Genomic DNA, 23,758 nt, shown 5'->3' on the forward strand with positions numbered 1-23,758 from the left:
GGAAAAGCTGGCGCCACCGTCGGCGTGACGTGCTAGGAGGGATCACGTGGACATAGCGGCCGCGTCGGCTGCTTCGGGAGCGCCGAAGCGAGCTGAAAACGAGAGTTTCAATTCCCTCGTACGCTGCGGTCCTCATTTGTGGCGAAATTTTCCCGCTTCGAGTGTCTCCTTTACAACGCTTAAAAGCACTACAATAAGTAGTGGCTGCCTTTGAAGGCGCGCAACATGGTAGGCTGCTGCTCGGTGCCACAATGCCGGATGTACGCAACGGAGCCCGCAGTCAGCCTTATTCACACGTAGCCGCAGGACAAGCTGCGTGAAGTTTGGCTCGCGAAACATAAAACCGGCAAATATCGGCTACAACTCGGGTATGCAGCAAGCACAGACGCGACGAAGATTTCTTCTACGGCGCCCGGTCTGCGATGCTCTGAAAACGCGCACTGAGACGCTCGCCCGAGTCCGCTGCCCGACTAATGTCATGACGGTTTGGTCTATGAACTTGTCGATGCTATAGATACTGGCAAGTTGAGTGCAGTGGAAAGGCAGCGGTAAGAAGCGCATTTAAAAAAAAAGCATGGCATATGGTCATGTTTGTGTTATGAATTAATGCATGCATTGGATTACAAAAAAGGAGCAGCGGGAAACTGCACGCTTAGAACACTGATAAACATACAGTGCGACGCAACTCGAGAAATAATGTTGAAAGCTCAAAGAATTTAGAAGAAAAAAAAAGATTGAATCGTCGCGACGGCACATCACAGTCCCCGTATGCGTCTAAGTCTCTACAATGAAGTTATTTTTGAACAGCTCTGATAACACCCACGCAACAATGGTTGCTTGTATACTGTCAAATGCTCATATTCCGCGGCCTAAAGCTCATGGCACGGTGCGAAAACGCGCGCGCGCGGGGATAGCGAAACAGTGCGCGGACAAGCATCCAGACGCGCCGGTCGCTGGGAATCTGCGCGATCGCTGCAATGAGGCTTCGTTCTATTATGCTCCATTTAGTTATACAAACACTATAAGAACATATTTCACATAGCTTGCTCTCAGCGTTTACCTACCTTTCACGCAAGAAGCCGGTTCGGGAGACTCCATCGCGGCGACCGCGCGCAGTGGCGTTCACTGTACGTATTCGGTAAAGAGATAGCGTCTGTAAACGATTGTGTGCTTTCAGTTTGCCCAAGATTATTATTTAGACAGTAAAATACTTCTCTCGTTTCGAAAGTACTTACAGAAATGTCCGGGAGAGCTCGCGCGTGGTGTTTTCAGTGAGCGCTGACAGCAAAACCTATGAGGAGCGCGCCGCCTGATCCCTCATACTACGCCAGCGAGGCGCTTCCGCTAGATGGCGACTCCGTAACTCCTCGCCGCCATAACTCCTCCCTCTGTCCCCTCCTCCTGGTGGCTATGCGCGCGACGGAAGAATTAAGGCGCGCTTACGGCACGCTTTCCTCCCTCGCACGAGCGAGATTCGCCGTCGTCGGCTCATCCTCGCACGCTCTCGCTCGCACACATAGCATACGGCGCGCATGCGACGATGTTATCGCCCTTAGGCTTTATACGCGACATCACGGCGACGGCAGAAATGCGCCTGCAGTGTCCATATAGTTGCTATCGCAGTAATACCAAGAGACACTTGTCGGGATGTTACACACCGAGCTCTTCCCACGCCAAAGCACCACCACGGCCGCGGGAGCACAAGCTTCGGAATGAATGAGTGAAAATCTTTAATATAAGGGCTGGCACACAGGCCTACGTGGGAAAAGGGATTAATAGCCGCCCTGAAGGTCCGCAGCTGTAACGAACTCCCAGAGGGAGCCGACGATAACCGACCGGGAGTACAGGTGTGTTGGTGGGCAGATCCTGTCCGCTGCCACGTTTTAGCGTGTCTCTTGCTTCGCATTAAGCATTCCGAAGCGGCATGGCAAACCACGATGTCGCAAACTCAAATCACGCTTTTCCAATTCCGCTTCCTCCGCTCGCTAAGCTTTATGTTCTGGCGCTGTTATCAGCTGTGAAAAGCTTCAGCGCAAAGTGCCTGATGGTTAGACAATCGTACATCTGTGCGGGGGAACCAGAACAGAACAAAAAAGCTGCACGCGACTAGTCGCCCGGAATTCGTTCATATTTCACGGGTTTTCCTTCAGGCTTGATGTGTGATGTGATAACTTTATTTGGAATCCGGCGATTGGGAGGCCCGGGCCTGGGGCCGCCTAGATGGCCACTGGGAGCTGCTGCTCCCGTGCGGCTTCCTTGGCTCGCTGGACGGCCCAAAGTTGGTCTTGGAGTTCTGAGCTGAGCAGCACGGTCGACCACCGCGCCCGTAGATTGTCTGGGGAGGCTGCCATTTTATTTTGGTATATTTCACATCCCCACAACATGTGTTGAAGGGTGGCTCTAACAGACTTGCATAGCTTGCACATATCGCTCTCGTATATATCGGGGTAGAAAGTTTTTAGCTGCACGGGACTCGTATAAGTTTCTGTTTGTAGTCGCCTCCAAGTAACGGACTCAGCTCTGTTCAGTTTAGTGTGAGGCGGTGGTAATACTCGCCTCCGATTTTGATAGAATTTGGTAATATCACTAAATCTTGTTAATATATCTTTTTCTCTCCAAATTTCCTCCTCCGCGTTCTCCTGACCGATGGAAGTCACTCTTTGCTCAGCTCGGCGAGTAAGACCTCGAGCTTCGCGGTGTGCTACCTCGTTGAGGTTGACTGCGGGAATGTCTGGAGTCGTATGCGCTGGGAACCAGAGCAATTGCCTGCCGTTCTTCTCTGCATCGGAGAACTTCGCTTCATTGACTCTGATGATGTGCCATGCCTCAGGAGAGATCCTACCTTTTGCATAATTTCTAATGGCCGCTTGAGAATCGCTTATGATGTATTGAGCATTCGTGGAGACCAATGCTAGTGCAATGGCTACCTCCTCTGCGGTCTCGGAATGTTTGGTATTAACTGATACACTTGTAAGGGGTTTTTGGGTGTGATCTACGATTACTGCTACATAGCTATTTCTGTCTGGGTATTCAGCCGCGTCTACGAAGATTGCTCTGTCGTCTGACCCAAAGCTTCGGATAATTTTCTCTGCTCTACTCTTGCGTCTGCCGTCGTTGTAACCTGGATGCATGTTCTTGGGTATATTTGGTACTAGGAGTTTGTCACGAATTTCTCTCGTTATCGTCCTCTTTTCCCCGTATAGATTGTGATAATTCATTCCTAGTTTGCTTAGTATATGCCGTCCCAGGCTGAAAAAAGTTCCTTCAGGCTTGGAAAAAAACATTAATGTAGCGGGTATTGAGCAACAGAAAGCTGGATAAGGAATTTTTCGGCGTGGTCTACAATTTCCCCATTGACACTCTTGCTCGGGATATAATAGTTGAGCAGTTTGTTAATTACCGACAACTAATTATGTAATTAGGCGAAATACAAAAATAGTCAGACTTGCTCCAAGCGGCGGCAAACAACATTACCTCGGTTCTGTTCAGCTACGTAGCACTTGCGTATATTCACATTTTGGTGCAAGTTACGTGGGACAGCCAGTATAGGCCAGTATAGGGACACAGCAGTAATCAACGCAAGGGCTGCTATAGCCTGGCTGGCACACCTATAGACGACGACACAACCAAGTTGTATGTCTTTCGAGGGCGATCGACCTACAACAAGAGAGGCGGAGATACGAGATACTCACTTCACACTGGCTTCTGAGCTATGCCCATACTCCAGAAAACGAGTAAGCTGATGCGGCCACGCGAGAGAATATATATTGTACACCCCGCGCAAGGTCCTAATCGCGAATACAGTGCAGGTAATGTTGAGCACGCACTCGTCAGATATAGCACCACATGAAGAAATGTATGCACATGAGGAATACAGCAGACAAGTGAAAGCAGAACACAAGGCTGCGATTAAATGTCTGCGGCCGGAAGAACCAGACCTTATTCCATAAGAATACGGACGAGCGAGCAAAGTTTACATTTACGGTAAAATTTGCAGCGAGTGAACTTAGCATTGAAATAGTTGTGAGTATGTATGTAACCTGTTTCCGTCAAAGTATTTTTGTATAAAGCATCACGCCAGCGTTCCCATACTACCCCTCATGCTCGTGCCACTGTTCGCGCCTTCGTTGTCTTTTTCCACAGCTGGTTCCGATGCCGCTCATCTTGCTAGCGTTCTCATACTGCCACTCCCACTGCGAAGACGCTGACGGCAATGGCCCACTGCCAATCGATACGGTAATTTCGGTCTGAAATTCTTTGCCTCAATATATCGCGAAATGAAAACATGCATACAACTGCGCATATTTCGCATTAGGGAGTATTGTAATCGTCGGACATTTTTTGTGATGACTTCACACGGGTGTGGCGTATCTGGGATCTGGCTATCTTGTAACTACTTCCAGAAAAAAATAATGGTAAGTAACTTGTAGACATCGTATGAAACTGACAATGGTGTCAAACAATACCTCGCCAGGCTGAGAACCCGTAGCAATAGTCAGCAACGAAGGGTATAACATAAAAGGAGTACGATTAGTAGTAATCGCTCGTAGAGCGCGCGATACTTTACGTGCCATCTACCCAGCATGCGCTTACTTACAGGCGCGCACTGGATACCTTGTAATCACCAAAATCTCCTACGTAGACTTAAAAAATGAAAACAAGCTGAGGTCATATCGCTTCGAACACGAAACACGAAAGATAATATCTGACTTCAATGATTTCCCCGGTTCTGAACTCATTGCTACAGCAAAACTCTCCCGGCGGTCACAGTCCTTTTCTGTTATGTCGTAATATTTTTCTGCGTCCTAAAGAATGCCCGCAAACCTTGCGGAAAAAATCGCGCGACGTGCACGCTTGCGCGCATATGCTTGCGCGCCCCGATTGCAGTGCTCTCATACGTGCCGCGTATAAACGAACAGCGCAGTTAGCCCAGAAAGTAAGCTGCCTTGTCTGCTTATCACAGTAATGAACCGCCGCGAGGAAAACGTATCATCGGCGTAAATTGCGCGACCAACACTAGCGTCGCTTCGCTGCCACTTTTTAAGCGGCAGCACACCAGAATGAATACGCTGTTCGTTCGTGTGCAGCACGTTTGAGACCACTGCAATCGTGGCGCGCAAGCGAGCACGTGACGTGCTCTCCTTGTTCAAGCGAAGCTTGTATTGCCTCACTCGTGTCGGCGTCGTGTTGGCGTACGAAAAAACCTAAGCCGCACGAAAATAAAAAATGCTTGTCAGGCTGCGGATTCGAATCACCGACCACCTAACATATTCAGCCACGGTCGGTTTTTTTTTTCATTCATGGTATTTATTACAGTAACATGCAATCCGATAAAACATGCACCAGTTTGGTGAGGTGCCTATCCTTACTACCCTTCTAAAGTGGAACCAACGTTTCCACACAAGGTATGAACGCTGGCTTTTCTAGACTTACTGGTCCCGACGTGGGACTTGCCGGGTGCGCGACGAGTTCGCGTCCTCGCCGGACCTGCAATGAAGTTTTTTCACTCACTCATTCTGTGTGTGACTGTCATTGTGTCCTCCATTATATGAATATGCCACTGCCGGTTCATCATACGCGCCCTTTAAGTTGGGTTTTAATTGCATGAAGAAGTAGACGCAGTGCGAGGCGCGAGCCAATCACAGGCGCCCCCTCCTTCCGGAGGTGGGAAAGGGTGTGATCGCATGTTCGCTCGCCTCGCGCCCACCGTTTCCGTCCGGCAGTTACATGGGGAGGCCGCTTTTGGTTCTTTCTTCCGAAGAGCAGGCGACGTGTGATGAATGCCACCGGGAACTCACTCAAGAAAAGGCTTGTCGTCCACGTATCGACCTCACCGGGAGGGAGCACGAAGTGAAGGCGTTACGACAACGAAGAGCCGCGGATCCCGAGCTTCGCTTGCACCCCTCTTCACAGTAGTGGAAGTGCGGTCATTTTTTTCATATTTTGTGGGTTAGATGATCTAGTGTAATTATATTGCTTGTACACTTCTTGTAAACCGCTACAGTTCAAAACAGCCATCTCTGTCATTGAGTCTATATGTTGCCTTTAGACTTCTTGCAGACCTCTTTGTACACAAGAGTTAGAAAACTGTATATGAAGTCTGGAGCATTGTTCTGAAGTTAATGTAGAGTATACAGCTAGCTCTTAACAGCTATCACTCTTTCACTCTGTAGGTCCCCTATAGTCGATTTGAAGACCGCTTTGTATATGATGTAAGACAATTATACAGTCTAGACCACGGCATACCGTGTTTATTCCACGTACAAAAAAATTCCACGGAACTCATCTCGCGATAACTGCCAGCGGCAATGCGTTTAGCATTCAACCAGTAACATATTGCCACCGTCAATGCGAGTTATGTATGAGGCGTGTACTGCAGCGCGACTCTTTCGCGCTTCCCTAAGAACACCTGGCGCCATCTAGAGGCGCCGCCGCGAAGCCTGCGTGTGGCCTCCGAAATGCATGGCGCGTTGGTTTGTGCTAACGCTGACGAAACATGCGATTCGGCAACCGAGCTCGTCTCTTGCGCTTCTTTCTGGACACGCTGCGCCATCTAGTGGGCCAAGAAGTGTGCGCGTGGCCTCGAAGATGAGAAGCGTGGGACACCGGTGTGTGCAAACGCCGAGTATTGTTCCCTCGATTGCCGCACACCTAGTGCACACTGGGCACGCATATTGGGTGCTTCATGAAGACTATTATGTCATCATCTGATCGGTGACAGAGTAGTCAAGGACCATGACATTGTTTGGTCGGCAAATTTGAGATTAGTGTTGTGGCAGAGTGACCTGATAGTCAACCTTATTCGGGCTGTTCACTGGGTGAACTGTGGTATTGTGGCCCCAGTTGGCCGCTGACGCATCCTCGTCCAAAGTTTAGGCAAGGGCTCTTTGTGGTCACGGTCACCACTCGCCCGCACTGTGGGCTCTTGCAGGTGGGAAGGGGCAGCTGCAGCCGACGAGGGATGACCGTCTGCAGGCGGGTTAGCCGCAGTACACTTTGTTATTCTTTCTTTCCCTTTCTGCAGCAATAGCGGTTAAGAGCCGTCTGCTACATATAGATATGCAATGCCCAAGACTTTATATACGGTGGCTTAACTTTACATACAATGCAGTTTGCAAGAAGTCCAGGGGCAACCAACCGTGATAGCTATTATGACTCTGTATGCCGCAGTCTAGTTTTCACTGCAATGTAGGGCTCACTTGCTTGCAAATCCAAAAGTGCGATCTTATAATCTGGCCTCATTTATTATTTCTTTTTAGAATCTTCCGAACTGAGCTTCACAATGGTTGTATCACCAAATGATAGCTGCGTTATGAGAAACGCACCACTTCACCTAACTCATAACAAAAAAAGAAGTCAGACGATTACAATACTCCTTAATGCAAAATATGAGCACAGCTGTATAAGTGTTTTCATTTCGCGACATATTGAGGCAAAGATTATGAGACCGAAATCTCTGTAATGACTAGCAGTGGGCCAGTGCTGTCAGCGCCTTTGCAGAGGAGGGGGCAATATGACAATGCTCGCATGATGAGCGACACTGGAGCCAGCTGTGGAAGATGAGGACTGTTGTGCCATTACCACAAGCCCGGATTTCGAATCTGCAAGATGCAGAATCTATCCTGCGCGCGCCCAAATTCTCCCTTGAAAAGGCAGGATGCTGAGCCGTCAGGCAGCGGTGTCCTGCGGGAGAAGCCTCGGCGAGCGGCGTGTTCGGACGTGTCAGCGTGTGCCAGACAGCCCGGCGCCGCACCTCCCTTTGCCTGGAGGTCACCGCGCGCGCGAACTTTGAACCGGGTGGCCAGCGCGGTCGCTGGTTGGACCCCTCGGACGACCGTCGTGTGCTGACTTTGTATTGGGCCGTTTGAGTGACAATGGTTCCTCGGGGATTATAAAAGACGCGACACGCCGCCTGAAAAACAGGATCCGCCGACCCACCGGGAGACAGTGTCGCTCCCGACTGGGGTGAGATGTGTCACGCGTTTTCGCCGGACGTCGTCGTGCGAGAACAGTCGCGTTTGTTGTGAGCACTCGGCCCCAGTGCCGACACGTTCATGTCCTGTATGATAACCTGTATATAATGTATAAAGTCCCTTTTGTTATTCTCATCGACGCCAGGCTCGGAGTCTTCGCTACCAACGCTCTGTCACGAAACGGGTGACGAGCGCTACGGGACCACAAAGCCGTAATCGGGGTGCAGCGGTGCAAAGTCCGTAACACTGGATGGCAGCTACGGGATTGACCGGCATCAGCTACCTCGGCGCGGTGAGTGCCTGAAGTTTACCTCAAACACCAGACTTTCTCTGACACAGGTTATAGTAGCTTAGGGAAGGATTTGGTGTTGCATTGTGATAACCTTGTGTGTTTCAAGCCTAGTAAGAGTGTTTTGAAAACCAGGGGATGCTAAGGGGGTAGACAGGGCAGTGTGTGAAATACTTGCATATGTATTACTAGTAGCATTATAGTAGCGTACGGCAGGTATATTCAAAAAGGGTAAACAGCAGGAGGACAGTGTGAACGATGGAGAAGTACAAGGTGAAGGAACTTCTCGAAATTTGTGAGGAGTTGGGCATTGAGTTGGGCTCAACCAAAAGAAAGAATGCGATCCTTGAGGTCATGAGGACTGGGGACGTAACGGCTGAGGAAGCCGCAGAGGCCTTGGCGGGTATCAATGAACGTCGGGAAAGGGAGGAAAGGGAGAAGGAACGTTGCGAGCAGGAAAGGAGAGAACAGGAACGTCGCGAAGAGGAAAAGGAGGAAAGGAGAGAACAGCAACGTCGCGAGGAGGAAAAGGAGGAAAGGAGAGAGATTCGTGAGCACGAGCTTAAAATGAAAGAGTTGGAGACCCGAAATAGCTCGCCAGCGCCTAGTCTCACTTCCAATGTTCCAAGAATACGCGATCAACTTCCACCCTTTGTCGTCGGAGAGGATATGGCCAAATACCTCGTGAAATTTGAGCACGTGTGTGAACGGAATAGCATTGAGCGATCCCTCTGGGCACAGAATCTGTTAGCCTTGCTTCCTGGGGAGGCATCAGACGTAATAACTTGCTTATCGAAAGAGGCGTTTGAGAGCTACAGTGATGTGAAGGAAGCGCTACTGCGGAAGTACAAATTGTCGCCCGAAGCTTTCCGGCAGAGGTTCCGGTATGCAAAAAAGGGTAAGGAGTCGAATGTTGACTTCGCGTTTCGTCTAAAAGCCGACCTGGTGGAATGGCTGAAGGGCGAAGAGGTTTACGACGACCGCGACAAAATTGTCGAATGCATCGCGTTGGAGCAGTTCTACCGTTGCATTGATGAGGATGTCCGGCTCTGGCTGCAAGATAGGCTAAAGGAGGTTAAGCTAAACAAGGCAGCAGAGTTAGCGGAAGAGTATTACACCCGCCGCAGCTTGCACAGCAAGGCAGTGCGCGTAGAAAAAGCAGATAGGAGAGATGGGTTTTCCGGGAGGTCCGACGAACGGAAGCAAATCACGCGTCGCGAGTTTCGGGACGACGAATCCCTTACCAAAGAAACTGTAAGGGAAGGACAGAATGCATCTCAGAATGATGCCGATGGTCCGAAACAGCGAAACGAAATGACGCGTTCTTTTGAAAAACGGAAACCGTTAACCTGCTACAATTGCAAAAAGCAAGGGCACATCGCTGCAAGCTGCCCAGAGAGAATTGCTTTTGCAACGATACAGGAAACTCACAAGAACATACGTCTATTGGAGCCCTATGTGCAGGAAATTAAGGTAAACGGCAAGAAGTGCCGAGCACTGCGGGACTCTGCAGCAACTATGGACGTTGTTCACCCGTCTTTCGTCTCCTCGAGTGATTTTACGGGAGAGTGCGTTAGGATACGGCAAGTGGCCGAGAAGGAGAGTGTCTGTTTACCGATCGCAACGGTTATCATTGAAGGAGAATTTGGGAAACTTAACACCGAAGCCGCTGTGTCAGCCGCCCTCCCGGAGCAATTTTCCTACCTCTTCTCAAATAGCTCGGAGCAGCTGCTGAGGGATCACGGCAAATCATTCTTTGCCGACGTGGCGTACATGGCCCCCACGCGACCCAAAGCGCGCCCGCTGTCGAGGGAACTTGACTTAGCGTCGGTGAGCGAACAGCGGTGCGGTACAGGGACCGATCAGGGTAACTTGAGTGGCGAGCAGTCACGGGAGAGGCAGAGCTCGGAGGCTGGCCTAGGCGAGCGGGTCCTGGAGGTGAGTGGGAGTGACGCGTGCAGTGCTAGCCGCGATAGAGACGCGACGCCGCAATTAGGCGACGCGGGCTCCACACTCGCTCCGGTTTCCGCCAGCTGGCAGGAGCAGGCTGCAGTTGAAAGGGAAACTCGGATTCGCGAGCAACAGGAAGATTGTTCACTAGCCGATCTGAGGAAGAGCGTCAAACGGGGAGTGAAAAAAAGGAGGGTTTCATTTGGCAAGGAATCTGGCTTATTGTACCGCCGCTACACGGATAAGCAGGGTCGCAAATATAAGCAGCTTCGGATTCCGCGAAAATATCGCCGGGAAAAATGAATGACCTCATTTGCTTCCTCAGAAGTATGTTTTCGGTCCAAGTGATTTCAAGGGGACCATTCTATTTGTCATTATTATTGCTGATTATTAATTGTTTCTATTTTGGTGTGTTGTTAATTTGAAAACTGATTGTTTGAGCCTTGTGTGCTAGATCGTACACCTGCCTCTTGTTGCAGCGAGAGCAAAAGGGGATAGCGATTTAGTTAGGTTGATTTGGATTATGGCCTTGTCTGGTGTTTGACGGGAGACAGAGGGCACTTGTTCGTGTTGGGTGTTGCCTTTTGCCGGTCGGTTTTGCAAGCTGCAGAACGACCAAGCGGGACCAGTGGCGAGAAGCAAGGTCTTAGGAACGACCCGAGCGGAGCTGGTCAAGGTGCCTTGGCGACGACGCGGTGAGCAGAGCTCCTGTCCTGGCGAGTCGGACCTGGGCACGTGAAGTTACCTGGCGTCCCGACACTGGACGTGAACTTGGACGAGCCTGACGAACGTGCGCGCCCGGCATCCGAGCCACGTGGAGGCAGCTCGTCTTCCCGGCGCCTTATCTGAGGGCGGGGATGCTGTTGTGCCATTACCACAAGCCCGGATTCCGAATCTGCAAGATGCAGAATCTATCCTGCGCGCGCCCAAATTCTCCCTTGAAAAGGCAGGATGCTGAGCCGTCAGGCAGCGGTGTCCTGCGGGAGAAGCCTCGGCGAGCGGCGTGTTCGGACGTGTCAGCGTGTGCCAGACAGCCCGGCGCCGCACCTCCCTTTGCCTGGAGGTCACCGCGCGCGCGAACTTTGAACCGGGTGGCCAGCGCGGTCGCTGGTTGGACCCCTCGGACGACCGTCGTGTGCTGACTTTGTATTGGGCCGTTTGAGTGACAATGGTTCCTCGGGGATTATAAAAGACGCGACACGCCGCCTGAAAAACAGGATCCGCCGACCCACCGGGAGACAGTGTCGCTCCCGACTGGGGTGAGATGTGTCACGCGTTTTCGCCGGACGTCGTCGTGCGAGAACAGTCGCGTTTGTTGTGAGCACTCGGCCCCAGTGCCGACACGTTCATGTCCTGTATGATAACCTGTATATAATGTATAAAGTCCCTTTTGTTATTCTCATCGACGCCAGGCTCGGAGTCTTCGCTACCAACGCTCTGTCACGAAACGGGTGACGAGCGCTACGGGACCACAAAGCCGTAATCGGGGTGCAGCGGTGCAAAGTCGTAACAGGACGAAGGCGCGAGCAGTGGCATGAGCACGAGTGGCAATATGGCAACGGTGGCATGATGAGTGGCATTGGAGCCAGCTGTGGAAGATGATGACGAACTCATGAACAGTGGTACAAGTGCATTGGAACTGTTCAGCAGAGGGGCGCCAGCAAGAGTTGTGTACATTGCAACATACACAGCAGAAGAGAAAAATGGTCCCGAATTTGAGAAAATGGCACTTTTGCCGTGTGTTCTGCTGTTAGTGGCACCATTGTTGCAGGCTATCTAAAATTATCAATGATAGTTCATAAGACCGCAGGACCCATAATAACATGATAAGAGAGCTCAGTGAAGGTACTTTTTAAGCAAGCAAGGAATTCTCAAAGTTGGGCTACTGCTCCTCCCAGTAAGCTTTGATCTGCAGCACATTGTTACTGCAAGGCATGCATTAGCCTGCAGAGCAACTTATTTGCTGACAGTCATTTTTTTTCCTTTTTTCCCTATATGAAAGTGCTGCAATTAAGAGCGCTGGACATGTGATTTTCACTGCACTGCCATGCAGTTCTTCCTGCTGCATTTTCCAACTAAGCAATGAGCACTTGGAACAGAACTTTATGCTGTGAATGGACATTTCTTAAAGAAAATGGACCTTTTCAGCGGAGCAGCAACAGCTTACTTCACCATGGCAGATTTTATGTATGTCGCATAGCTACCCTAGAGTATCTAATGAATGAATGAATGAAATAACTGCCAATCGGTACAGTGATTTCAGTCTCAAATGGTCTGCCTCAGTATATCGTGAAATGAAAACACCTATACAGCTTTCGCATTAGGGAGCATCATAATTGTCGGACAATCTGTTCGGCTGCAGTCTGGCTGACACATACAACGAAGTTGTAGGCAAATATAATGGTTATCATGTATAATGGTTAAAATATAATGGTTATAGGCAAATATAATGGTTATATAATGGCTATAATGGTCGTTATCACAGTGCATAACAGCCTGTGGCTCTGGCACAGGCTAGACTGCAGTTATAAGACACCAAAAGCAATGAGTGTGAAAAATCCAAGTTTCAGGTGCATTTTATTTCTGTGCAATGCATGATTTGCTGCAAATTAATAGCTTAAGTGAAAGGGCTGCATAAAAAGCATTAAAACAATGCAACATGGAACGAACATCATTATAAAGTATTTATCAATAACATGTGTAAATAGTATTGCGCTGTACATATTAAAAAAGAATTTGTTTGTACATACTAACACGAAGTACTGCGCGCATCGCAACATCCACAGAAGGCAAATTAGATATTCACCATGCCAACTCAGAGACACAGTATTACATTAACAAAATTGAATATCAGCACTAGAGTTAAACACAATTCTGACTGGCGTTCCCAGTGCACAAAATATTAGTGTGTGCAAAAAGTAGTGAAATTTGTCTTTTATGTTGGAGTTTATACTGGCAAATCAAAGTGATCAAAAAGTATTAAAGGCAAATAAAGTAGTATCGAGTGAAGCCAACCTTGCTTGTTTGCAGTGACTAAAGCTACTGGCTGAAAATTGTGATACAACACAACTGAAGGAACTAAACAAGTAATGGCGAGTCTACTTGCTGCTCGCTCCAAAGCTCTTGAAAGACTGAGGACTACTTAGTATGTTCAACTCTCCAACTTCCCTGTCACATCACTATGTAGTGCCTTTTGAAATGGATCCTGTTACTGCAAACCTTGAAACACATTTGCTCATAACCATGTTTTTCAAGTGTTTCTTGTGTGCATTACAACAGAAACGTGGTAACATAAGGCAGCCAAATTGGTTTTGCCAAGGAATCCAGGCAGCTGTGAGAGAAACAAGAAATACTGGCAACTACTTGTACAAGTGACCGATTTCACTGCCTTTCATCTCAGTAAGAAAAGAATGGGGTCAACATTTCTTGTAATTGTCGAAAAGATTCCACCTGATGACCTTCAAGTTTTCATGACAAGCACACTGCAGTCCATTTTTCAACTAACTGGCTTTACACCGTAATTTTGAGCAATGAAGTGATGCTTTCCCTCTTGAGCATGAATATCACACAAAGCAAACAGGATTTACACAAGCCAATCTTAAGTACAAGTATTGTGCAAAAGTGGGAAAGTAATCCAATTTGAACAAGTTAGTTAAAGATGCCTGCATTGGTACTTTTGTCACACTGAAATACAGCTAGTGACAGCAACAATAAGCAAATCTGAAAGATAACTTAAGGCTAGTAAAAAACTACTATCAACAGAACAAAGATAACCCCAGGAGTGCATTTTTATGCAAAACATGTTTGCCTAAAAATATTTTTACTAACAAAGTAACACAGACTAATGCATCTCCTCATTTACAGTGCATAATGTAGTGAAATACACAACAAGAATGTCCAAGCGGTTGTACTAAAGCTTACAAAATCTGTTCTGCCTTCTTTACGAAGCCTCGCGCATGAGCACTACATGCAATTTTGCGTTTGGACCACACAAACGAGTAATAGAATAACAAAACAAAATTATCTACTAGGAAGCATGCCTGAAGACGTGTGTGTTCATAATCAAAATATATACCAAGGGTCACTACTATTGGTAAAACCATCAGAGCATCACTCTCTCTTACAATAAACATGCATGAAGTGAACTAATGACGTAAGCCATTTTATAATTTAAGCATGCCTAAAGACGAAGTTCCTTTATGTACCCTGATCAATCTAGGGCACAAATTCACAGCACATGCATGACCAAAATAACGCACCAAGTTTTGAACAGGATGTAGTAGGTTACAAAACGCTCACCAACTGCCATGACTGCTCTTAACATAATGCATATATTGTGTCCTTAAGAACTCGTACGTTGCATTGATGATGCCCCATGAAACTAGTGCCCGTGTGTAGTTAAGGTGCACACCATAGAACATTTTACGAATGCTCTTCCGTTCTGCGTAGGTCTCCTTGAAGACAGTTAACATGCTAGGGCGTGGGGGGCCATACTGCACTTGGATTATAGTTTTAATAACGTTAACAGGATAGAATACAGTGCTCACAAATGCACCCACCAAAGCACCACTGAGAAAGTCGCTCAGTGTCCGCTGCCAAAGAACCTTCTTGTCCATCGGCACGAGGCGTCCCATTTCATCCCTCAGGGTAAAGAACATGAATGTGCTTGGGCCATTTCGGAGAAGAATGGGCACCAATCCCCTGTAGTACTCCCTGATGCCATATGGTGACAGGAATTTGAAGGCATCAACTGTGTTCTTGAATCGGTGATGGTGTTCCTTGTCTTGCAGCAAGGCTTGAACTCTTTCCAAAGGAGTGAGTATGGCCTCCGTGGAACCAGCCATGAGGCCAGCAAGGAACTTCACGGTGAGATCGTTTGCCTCGGGAAAGTGATGAATTGTGAAGCGACTATAGCTACTGAATGTGCCAAACATAATGGAGACTGAGATGGTCTTCTGAACAAGTGGTGGCAGGCAACCCCGGTAGAGGTGGCGAAAACCTTCACTACGAAGCTGGTCCAGGGCATGGTTGGTACGCACACCATGTAGCATCTGCCTAAACATCACCTTGTTCATTGGAAATGTGCAGATTATGTTCACGAAGGCTGCACCCCAACCACAAACAAAAGCACACATGTCATCGTCGGGTGTTGTGACGTGATGGCTGCTGTGGCCGCCCTTTTGGAGAGTCAGGGATCCCATTTTGGCGTCGACGTCACGCAAACGGCCCCAGTGAAAGGGTGGGCTATTTTCACATCGCAGCAGCTGTCGATGCTCAACCTGCAAAAGGAGTGTGTTGCATCACTGAAATGCTCTCTTTATACCACAGGACATACATGTCAACAAATATAATCAATAAACAAACAAGCAGAGAATAAACTGCAAAACAAAGGCCATGTACGTACAATACGATCGTAGTAATGCTAACATTAAACGGAAATGCAATACTGACAACCTTGAGCTTCTGAATCAAGGTTAACGTATGTAATTGGTACTCAAATTTCACGGACGAAATGTTATAGAGGATATCATTTGAGCGTAACAGGCGTGTACCTTTAAGATTAGTGGCTGCTCGGTCTAAATGCGTTGAGACTAAACGCAGTTTCTGCTGGCACCACACATGGCAGTGGAGCCACGAGAACTCATGAAAACTGCCAATCTACGAGAAAAGACTACAGCCGCATTTTTCAGAGTCACGGGCAATTTTCGACTAATCTTTTACACGTATGCATCGAGCCACACGCATGTATTCTGCGATACCTAAGCAGCCGGCTTAAACTTTCCTGCGAGAGAAAAAAAGAAAAAGGTAAAATCACTAAAAAGAAAAGAGCTGCGGTGCATAGCTGTTGGGGCATTCCTCCTTAGAGGTAATCCCCACGTCGTGGTAGTTAACTGCACAAGGATAACAACGAAGCGGGCAAAAGGGAGGCGAAATAATAAAAAACGCACACCAAGATCACTAACGCAGACATCACTTTCGATTTTAATTTGACGAATGCTTATTGATCAGTTGCATACTTACTGCTTGTGCAAGCAACAGGATGTGTCCCAAGGTGCAGACACTGGTTGCTTCTGTCAGATTAATTCGTGCGTAGAAACAGCATTAGATATTAAACTATCCATCACCTGATTTCAATCACTCCACCGTCAAAAAAACAGACAGCAGTCGACGCCACTGTTGCCTAGAGGAGAGTTCACTCTCTCTAGGAGGGAAACACGGCGCCAGACGCAAGATAAACAAGGGAAAGAAAGAATTTCGTAGTGCTGCGTAAACAAGCACACACAAACACATAAAAAAATAGCAAACGTGTTACGCAAAATTGACACGCATGCTTGTGATATGCACCAAACTTTAGTTTCTAATCTCATGAAATATGCTGCAGAACGCCCTTGACCTTCTGTGACCTTTAGCGTTGCGATCGCTTCGATCTACCAGCTTAGCGGCTTATCTGGACTAAATTCCGCAACAATGTGCGCTTTATCCAGAATCGTATGCGAAGCTGAGTCAATCCAATCTTGATTAGCAATATGGCGCTGGCCATAGCATTCGACGAGACGGTCATTTGCGGAATCGCCAGTTCACGGGATTGGCCAGTCGTTTCAGCGGGTGCAAGAGAGAAAATCTGGGGGCGTTTGCGCCTTAAATTTCTCCCTTTACCTAGGTACCACGGAGGAGCAGTTTCTTTGCTCGTTCTGTCCCTAGGCGTGCCTTGGCGTGGCGGCATTTTGCCGTGTGTCGGCTGGCGATCCGTGCGTCGTGTACAAGTTTTCCTCGTGCGTCTCCTTGGGTGTTGCTGGCACAGTGCACTGGCGCGAACGATTGTTGTCGTTTGGTCAGTGGTCTCCCGTGAAGGCGAGTATGATATGGCGTTGCCCTGTCACTACCAGTGTCACACGTATACTTCTGATCGCGATCGGCACCGATCCGGATCGAAATTCTCGACTGTGATTGGGTCTCTCGCTCATTTTGTCCAAAGGAGGCAATCACGACCGCGAAATTCGATCAGGATCGGGCGTGATCGCGATCAGCGGTGAGCCAGAACACAAGATACACACACAGCGCACACTGTCAACAATTTCATTGCGAAAGCATTGCGACCTTTGAAGATTAGAGCATGGCACTAGTCACTTGATAGATATAGCATATATTACATATATAGCAAAATATATAGCATCTTTACAGTTTGCCCTGTGTGCGCGTTTTCGTTCCTTGCTTGTGCCTCTGTCACACTGGTATCTTACCGTCCTCGCGAATTTTTCCATGCGTCGAACGCTTCGAGAGGGCTCAGTTGCGCGTTATTCAATTGCCATAATTTAAACTTTAAAATACTACTAACTTGTAGCGTGGGGTCCTTTTTTTCACGTTTCTGTGTCTTCGTCCGCTTCCGCTGCTGCCTTAGTATGTCAAACGGCAAACTTCTGACTGCTGTTGCAGAAGTCTTGGCGTCACAAGTTGGCGGCTGGACGTAATAATATTTATTTTAAGTCCAGCACGCTTAGGCCTCCGCCGCTCCAATCTACGGACTATCCTGCTTCCAGCTTTGATCTCCCCACTACCCCTTGGGTGCCCTGGGGATCCTGCGCCGCCTGCTTTATTATAACCTCAGGTCCTCTCCTGAGGCCTCCGGTTGCATGTGCCCTCCTGGAGCAGTGCTTGTAAAAAATCCAATCTATCGTCGCGACTTAAAAAGCGACCTGCGACTTATACAACACCAGTCAGAACCTTGCCTGTCGAACCAAGTCATTCTCACCTAATTATTTAAATGATTAAGCGACTTCTGTAGGTGTCGGTCAATGTCATATTAGGCGACTGGTGAATTTGTTCTCTTTACTGGACGGATCCTGCATCTCGGCATGTATTTTGTAGCTGTGTATTCGTATAGATGTAGGAGCTCGGTGGGAGATCTATCAGTGCAGGCAGCATGTGCTAACACCATGTGGCAGATACTGCTTGATGATTTCTAGTATATCATACCCGCGCGCAGCTATCGTGTGCGCCACAGCCCTTATAAGTTATTTGGCTCAGCCATAAGTTCCAGCTTTGCTCCGACACCACTTAAGTGCTGGTTTCCCATGTCTGTCTGTCCACCCAGTTCTTTAAGCTGACAATGGCCGCTGTCATATTAATTTTCATTTTTCGTTGCCAGGATCGTGATCCCCAACTTCACATTGCATTAGTACAAATAATAAGAAAACTTTGACCACTATTGTCACCACTTTGATTAAAGTTCAGGTCCTTGCAATAATGTGCATTTCACTGTTCAGTGAAAAAGCGCTGAACAGACTTGAGTGCCCGACTATAGACATCCTACACCTAAGTTCTCTCTCTCTCTCTTTCACTCCCCATTCCCCTCCCCACATGTAGGGTAGCAAACTGGACTCAGTCTGGTTAACCTCCCTGCCTTTCCGTCTTCCCTTCTCTCTCTCTCTCACTGTTCAGCTACCCCAGCACTAGCTATTAAGCACTTTTGCTCCATTCTATATCTATCATGAAAAACTAGCATCAACATACATAATTACGGACACTATGATTCAATTATGCACTCAGCATCTCTGTAAACTTGCAACATTCACCCTCTCACGCATAAAGCGCACTCTCAAGGGCCATCATAAAACAATATCTATACATTTCTTTTCTTGGTAGTTCTTTGAAAGTATATTTTTTTCACTAGAAGGTTGGTAACAATGAGCACCTCACAGTCATGGGCTACCAGTTTGGTGCAATGTCCCACTCATTATAAAAATCTTATACTAGATGGATCGTCATTTGAAGAAAACCAATTCTTTAACAAATGGTCCATTCTGCGTTATGGTTCTACCTACCTGTCTTCTACAAGCAATGCATTCACATATCTAAGAACTGTATATAATGATAGTGATGAAGCAGTGCATCTGAAATAACCTTTGACATCATCACAGGAACTTGGAAACAGGTACCACATAGTGATAACTTCGATAATCATTAATCATGTCTTATACATGGCTGGACATGTTTTCGTTCGCTTCTGGCCTTCCTTGGGTCACATGATATTTTCTGTACCTCACAATGAGACCTTGAAGCATAGGCATCTAAGGCTTTCACCTTAAAATGGAAGGATGCAAAATTGATTGCTTCAGTGTTGCTTCCCCTGAAAATGAACTACTTGTACTTTGTTTAATTTATTCACTTGAGAAATGCACATATAATACCATCCATGTTAACATAGCAGCATAGGCGGAGACTATGTGGGGGGCTCAGGGGCCCGAGCCCCCTCCGGAGATTTCCCGGGGGAGGGGGGGGGCTGAGCCCCCCACCCTAGGCGAAGCCAAAGCCTCCCTCCCCCTTCCCCCCCCCACACACCTAAAGTGCCAATACCAGTGCTTTGTCACCCACATCATTTGAGGTTTCTTTTCACTTTCCTCGACTTTTTCCCTTGAAATTTTACTGAGGCTAATAGCTTACTGCATCCTTGTTGGCGCAGACTTGAACGGCTTTTAATTAATATTTTCGATTATTTCTGCAAAAAAGAATGTTAAATTATGCGGTTTTATTTGCCGAAACCACGATCTCATTGTGAGGCACCGCATAGTGGGGGACTCCGGAAACTTGGACCACGGGGGGCTGTTTAACATGTACCTAAATCTAAGTACATTGGTGTTTTCACATTTCGCCCCCATCGAAATGCGGCCGTCGTGGCCGGGATTAGATGTGGCGATATCGAGCTTAGCAGCCATATTATCTCGAGCTTAACACGAGATAACATGGCTGTTAAGCTGGAGATCTGGCGATCTCGAGCTTAACACCATAGCCACAAAGCAACCACGGCGGGTCACTTTATTTCTTCAAATCCTGACAATAGGGGGACACGGCCATCAGAAGCACTCGCGGTGGCTGCCTTATCCATACTTTCTCACTTCAACATTATTTTAAATTTCCACTGTAAACACCATGCACATATGCAATATATTTAAATATACACACAGGACAAAGTTTATAATATTTTTGAAAGAGATGGAGGCAGCCAATCAAGAATTATTTATAACGGTATGGATAGCCTATGTCTAGAGAATGAATATGTTGTTGTATGCTCACGACGCTTCAAATTGTTTTGCGTGCTTTTTTGATCATGAATGAAACCTATAAACTTCACTGACCCCGTCAGCAGACTCTTTTATCAACGGCGTATGAAATGCACGTGAATGTTGTGTGTCTCGGTGTTGCTTCTTTTTACAGTAAGTAATGTCAACGACTCATGAAAAAAAGAACATTTCTAATAACTTACAACATTTATTACGGATGGTAACATCATCACTTACATGCAAACGTAAATATATACAGAGTGTCCCAATTAATTATAATGCACCAAGATTTAAAAAGAGAGCAATGCGTTACTCGAAGAAAACCTAGCGAATATTGTTTACAGTACATTGCAGTAGCTGCTAGTAATTTTTTCGTTACAGATTTAATTTGATCATTTAATTAATTATCTAAGTCGACATGTACTATCCTAATTATCAAATTATAAATGAGGCATCTAAAGGCACAGCCAAGGGACATCTAACTGCGATATTTTCAGCGACGTACTAATTGCGTACTAATTTTTTATGATAGATGAATAAACCCTGTGAAATATGGAGAATACCACATGACTGTGCTCCCACTCGCATCATAAAGCAGCGCCCTCGAACATGCTCCCTCTGAGTAGTCCAGGATGCAATAAAGGAAATAAAGAAAAACATTGTGATCGACCTAATGCCTCATCTGCCGCATCCCTGCTGAAGTAACACGTCTCGTTTGGTGTTACCTGGAAAAAAGTTGTGATAGCTGTTGTTTTAGCGTAGATAAAGTGCACGGATTTTTTTTTTTTTTTTTTGCTACAGAACCTGTCACCACAAAAGTGAATTGACGTCAGTGCAAAGATTTAAAGGTACGTTTTGTTCCATCCCATTTGCCATGTGTTTCTCTAATGAGCACCCAGTAAGCATGATCCTCCCCTTGCCATCTGCAAATGGCAACAAGAGGAAGACTGCAAATATGTATATCACTAATGGAAGTGTGGCGGTAGACCAAATGCATCGACTATCATCAGAAGTTGTGAAAGCCTGAGACAAACCGGCAGCTTCAACAAACCGGCTGAGGACTCCACGTTTGAGTCCTAGCCTACGCAGGGATGTTCTAGCATTTACGGCCTCAAATCCTCATGCTAGCATGCGGAACGTGGCCGCCCAGGTACCAATTTCCAAGTCAGTTTGGAGAATTCTAAATGACAGCCTTTCACCCGTCCCACCTTAACCAGCAACAATGCTTGGAAGATAGGGACCCGTAGAATCGTTTAAATTTCTCGCAAAAGCCCATGAGTCATCATACCTTTTGAGCAACATCATGTGCACAGATGAAGCCAATTTTCGCCGAAACGCCTAGGTACATTTGCATAATGTGCACTAGTGGAGGGACTCCAATGCACGCTGTGTGAAGTGCAATAAGCACCAGTACCAGTAGTTGCCCAAATTGTGATTCAGAATTTATGCTGGTGCTATAATCGGTCCCATCTTCTTTGATCACATACTCACTGGACAGTGTTACATCAACAAAATCCTTGAAGGAGTGGTGGATGAGTTTCTCTGTGAAGTCCCGCTGTCACCTCTTCCGCTTCTGTGGTATCAGCAAGATAGGGCACCCGCACACAGCAGCAGCCAAGCACGAAACTGGCTGGATGCGACTTTCAATGCGCAATAGATTGGAAGGCACAGGCCTGTGAATTGGCCCGCTAGGTCATGTGACCTCTCTCCACTCGATTTCTTTCTTTGGGGTTATTTATGTGAATGATCTTGCTTACGTAATTGAGATAGAGTCAGATTAGTTCAAGGCAAGGATAACGGATGTCTGCCGTAGAACTCCGGCGTCGGTCATCAAGAAAGCCACTGAAGATGTTTCATATTTAAAACAGCACCAAAAAACACGGACAAGGAAGGACACAGAACGAGCGCTGACTGCCGACAACACCTTTATTGAAGTGTGCACAAATATATACAATTCGCAATGGGCATAAAGAGAGTAAAAGAAGAAAGGGAAGGCGAGTCATTGTCGTTCAACTCCTGCTGCGCATGCGTCAATAACATTAAACTTGAGCAAGGTTAGTGACATGTTAGTCACACATTCAGCCACACAAACTATAAACAAAAATACTAGTGACCTATTTCACTAAGTGCCCCTTAATTCATAGAATAAGGGTTCTCTCTTCTTTAACATGTCCAGCCTGCTCAATTGTTAGCGGCGCTGTGGTGTACAATCTTTACAACGAAGTGACCAGTATTACGAACGATTTTGGAGGTCCCAGGCACTTTCTTATGTCTTTGACTGTACATGTCAATGCCCATGTATCTGTAACCCTGAAGGTCCAAGCCAAGTAGGTACACTTGCTAAGTTTCTGTTACTGAGTAAGATGCATGCTAATCCCATTTTTTTTAAGACTTGCATGCCAAAGAACCAGCAATAAGTGCAACATTTTTGCTCAAAGTATAGATCAGAAGACACTTCTTGAAGCAAACCAGCTTGGTGCCTTTGTACAAATGCTGCTTAGTCACTAAAAGTCGTACCATAACATGTTTGAGGAAGATCGATTAGAACATTGATGCTTTAATGCAGTGCTGCTGTCGTGCTTAACACCGCACTGTAAGTCAATTAGAACACAGTATTTTCTCATTCCAGTTACAGTGGAATCTTGCTAATCCCAGTGGTTCTGAGGCACCACAATGCATTATTGCTGTAAAAATTTTGCAAAGCCTTTGCCAGTAGGCATTGAGCTGTCATGCTCATTTCAATATGCCTTTGTCTTCTTCACAACCTTGTGTTATACTGTGAGATGTGGATCCTTCAAATATTACAGGAACTTGCATGGCTTGTGTACAGGATACAACATTTCTTGGGAGTGTTCTCAGCCTAGGTTGTGAAAGACTGCTTTAAACTCATGGGGACAACTGAGAGTGACAAGAGGCATTATTTTGTTGAGGTAAGCAATCCTTAAGCTAAACCAAGAGGTAGTATGCATGATTGGAACTGAACTTTCATATTGAGTGAGCAATCCTCTAGCAGCACTGGCACGATGCTTAGATCTCTGTGCTTCATGCAGTTCTTTTTCTTTGCCTTGTTGTTGCCATAGTGTTTCACTTTCCTGCATTCTTGTCATTGACTCTTGCTAAGCTTGTGCAATTTTTCCTCCATGCAAGCATGGACTGATTTATCTTCTGTTTGGGAAACAGTCATAGTTTGTCCAGTGACCCACTGGGCTATGTGAATAATGTACACAATGATACCATTTCAGACTTTTCAATCATCATGATGTCGATGGCACTGTCTACAAAAATCACCACTGGATTGCCCCTCTTCAGCGGGCAAGGCAGCAGCAGCACCAATAGGTGTGGTACCATGATAATGCTTACTGCATATGTTCTGACCATCCCTTCATTGCCCACATAGTCGGTGCCTTAATTTTATTCCTACATATGCCCAGGCGGTGTCCCAATCCTGTAGCCCTCTGGTGAGTGGGGATATTGAGATGAACCATCGC

The 23,758-nt window shown here is 46.9% G+C and overlaps 1 protein-coding gene and 2 long non-coding RNA genes across 8 annotated transcripts in view; 2 read left to right on the forward strand and 1 right to left on the reverse strand.

Annotated features, from left to right (window-relative positions):
- The first annotated feature begins 5,722 nt into the window (after nucleotides 1–5,722).
- LOC139060172 (uncharacterized) overlaps nucleotides 5,723–23,758 on the forward strand; it is a 113,465-nt gene continuing 95,429 nt past the window's right edge. Inside the window, exon 1 of the long non-coding RNA XR_011514642.1 lies at nucleotides 5,723–5,926. This is a non-coding gene — a long non-coding RNA (uncharacterized lncRNA). The remainder of the gene's footprint in view (nucleotides 5,927–23,758) is intronic.
- On the reverse strand, nucleotides 12,771–16,607 carry LOC139060170 (mitochondrial nicotinamide adenine dinucleotide transporter SLC25A51). Its single transcript, XM_070539100.1, has 2 exons — nucleotides 16,234–16,607; nucleotides 12,771–15,491 (listed from the first exon to the last, which is right to left on the reverse strand). The coding sequence occupies exon 2, from the start codon at nucleotides 15,411–15,413 to the stop codon at nucleotides 14,508–14,510; it is 906 nt and encodes a 301-aa protein (XP_070395201.1). The 5' UTR covers nucleotides 15,414–15,491; nucleotides 16,234–16,607; the 3' UTR covers nucleotides 12,771–14,507.
- LOC139060171 (uncharacterized) overlaps nucleotides 16,786–23,758 on the forward strand; it is a 50,825-nt gene continuing 43,852 nt past the window's right edge. For 2 of the 6 annotated variants that reach the window (XR_011514635.1, XR_011514638.1), the window contains exons 1-4: nucleotides 16,788–17,064; nucleotides 21,072–21,118; nucleotides 23,078–23,200; nucleotides 23,513–23,606. This is a non-coding gene — a long non-coding RNA (uncharacterized lncRNA). Of the gene's footprint in view, nucleotides 17,065–21,071; nucleotides 21,119–23,077; nucleotides 23,201–23,512; nucleotides 23,607–23,758 lie in introns of all 6 variants that reach the window. The other 4 variants (XR_011514640.1, XR_011514637.1, XR_011514636.1 and 1 more) reach the window with 4 other exon arrangements.

This window comes from Dermacentor albipictus, chromosome 5 (assembly GCF_038994185.2).
Source record: "Dermacentor albipictus isolate Rhodes 1998 colony chromosome 5, USDA_Dalb.pri_finalv2, whole genome shotgun sequence".
Taxonomy (NCBI): Eukaryota; Metazoa; Arthropoda; class Arachnida; order Ixodida; family Ixodidae; genus Dermacentor; species Dermacentor albipictus.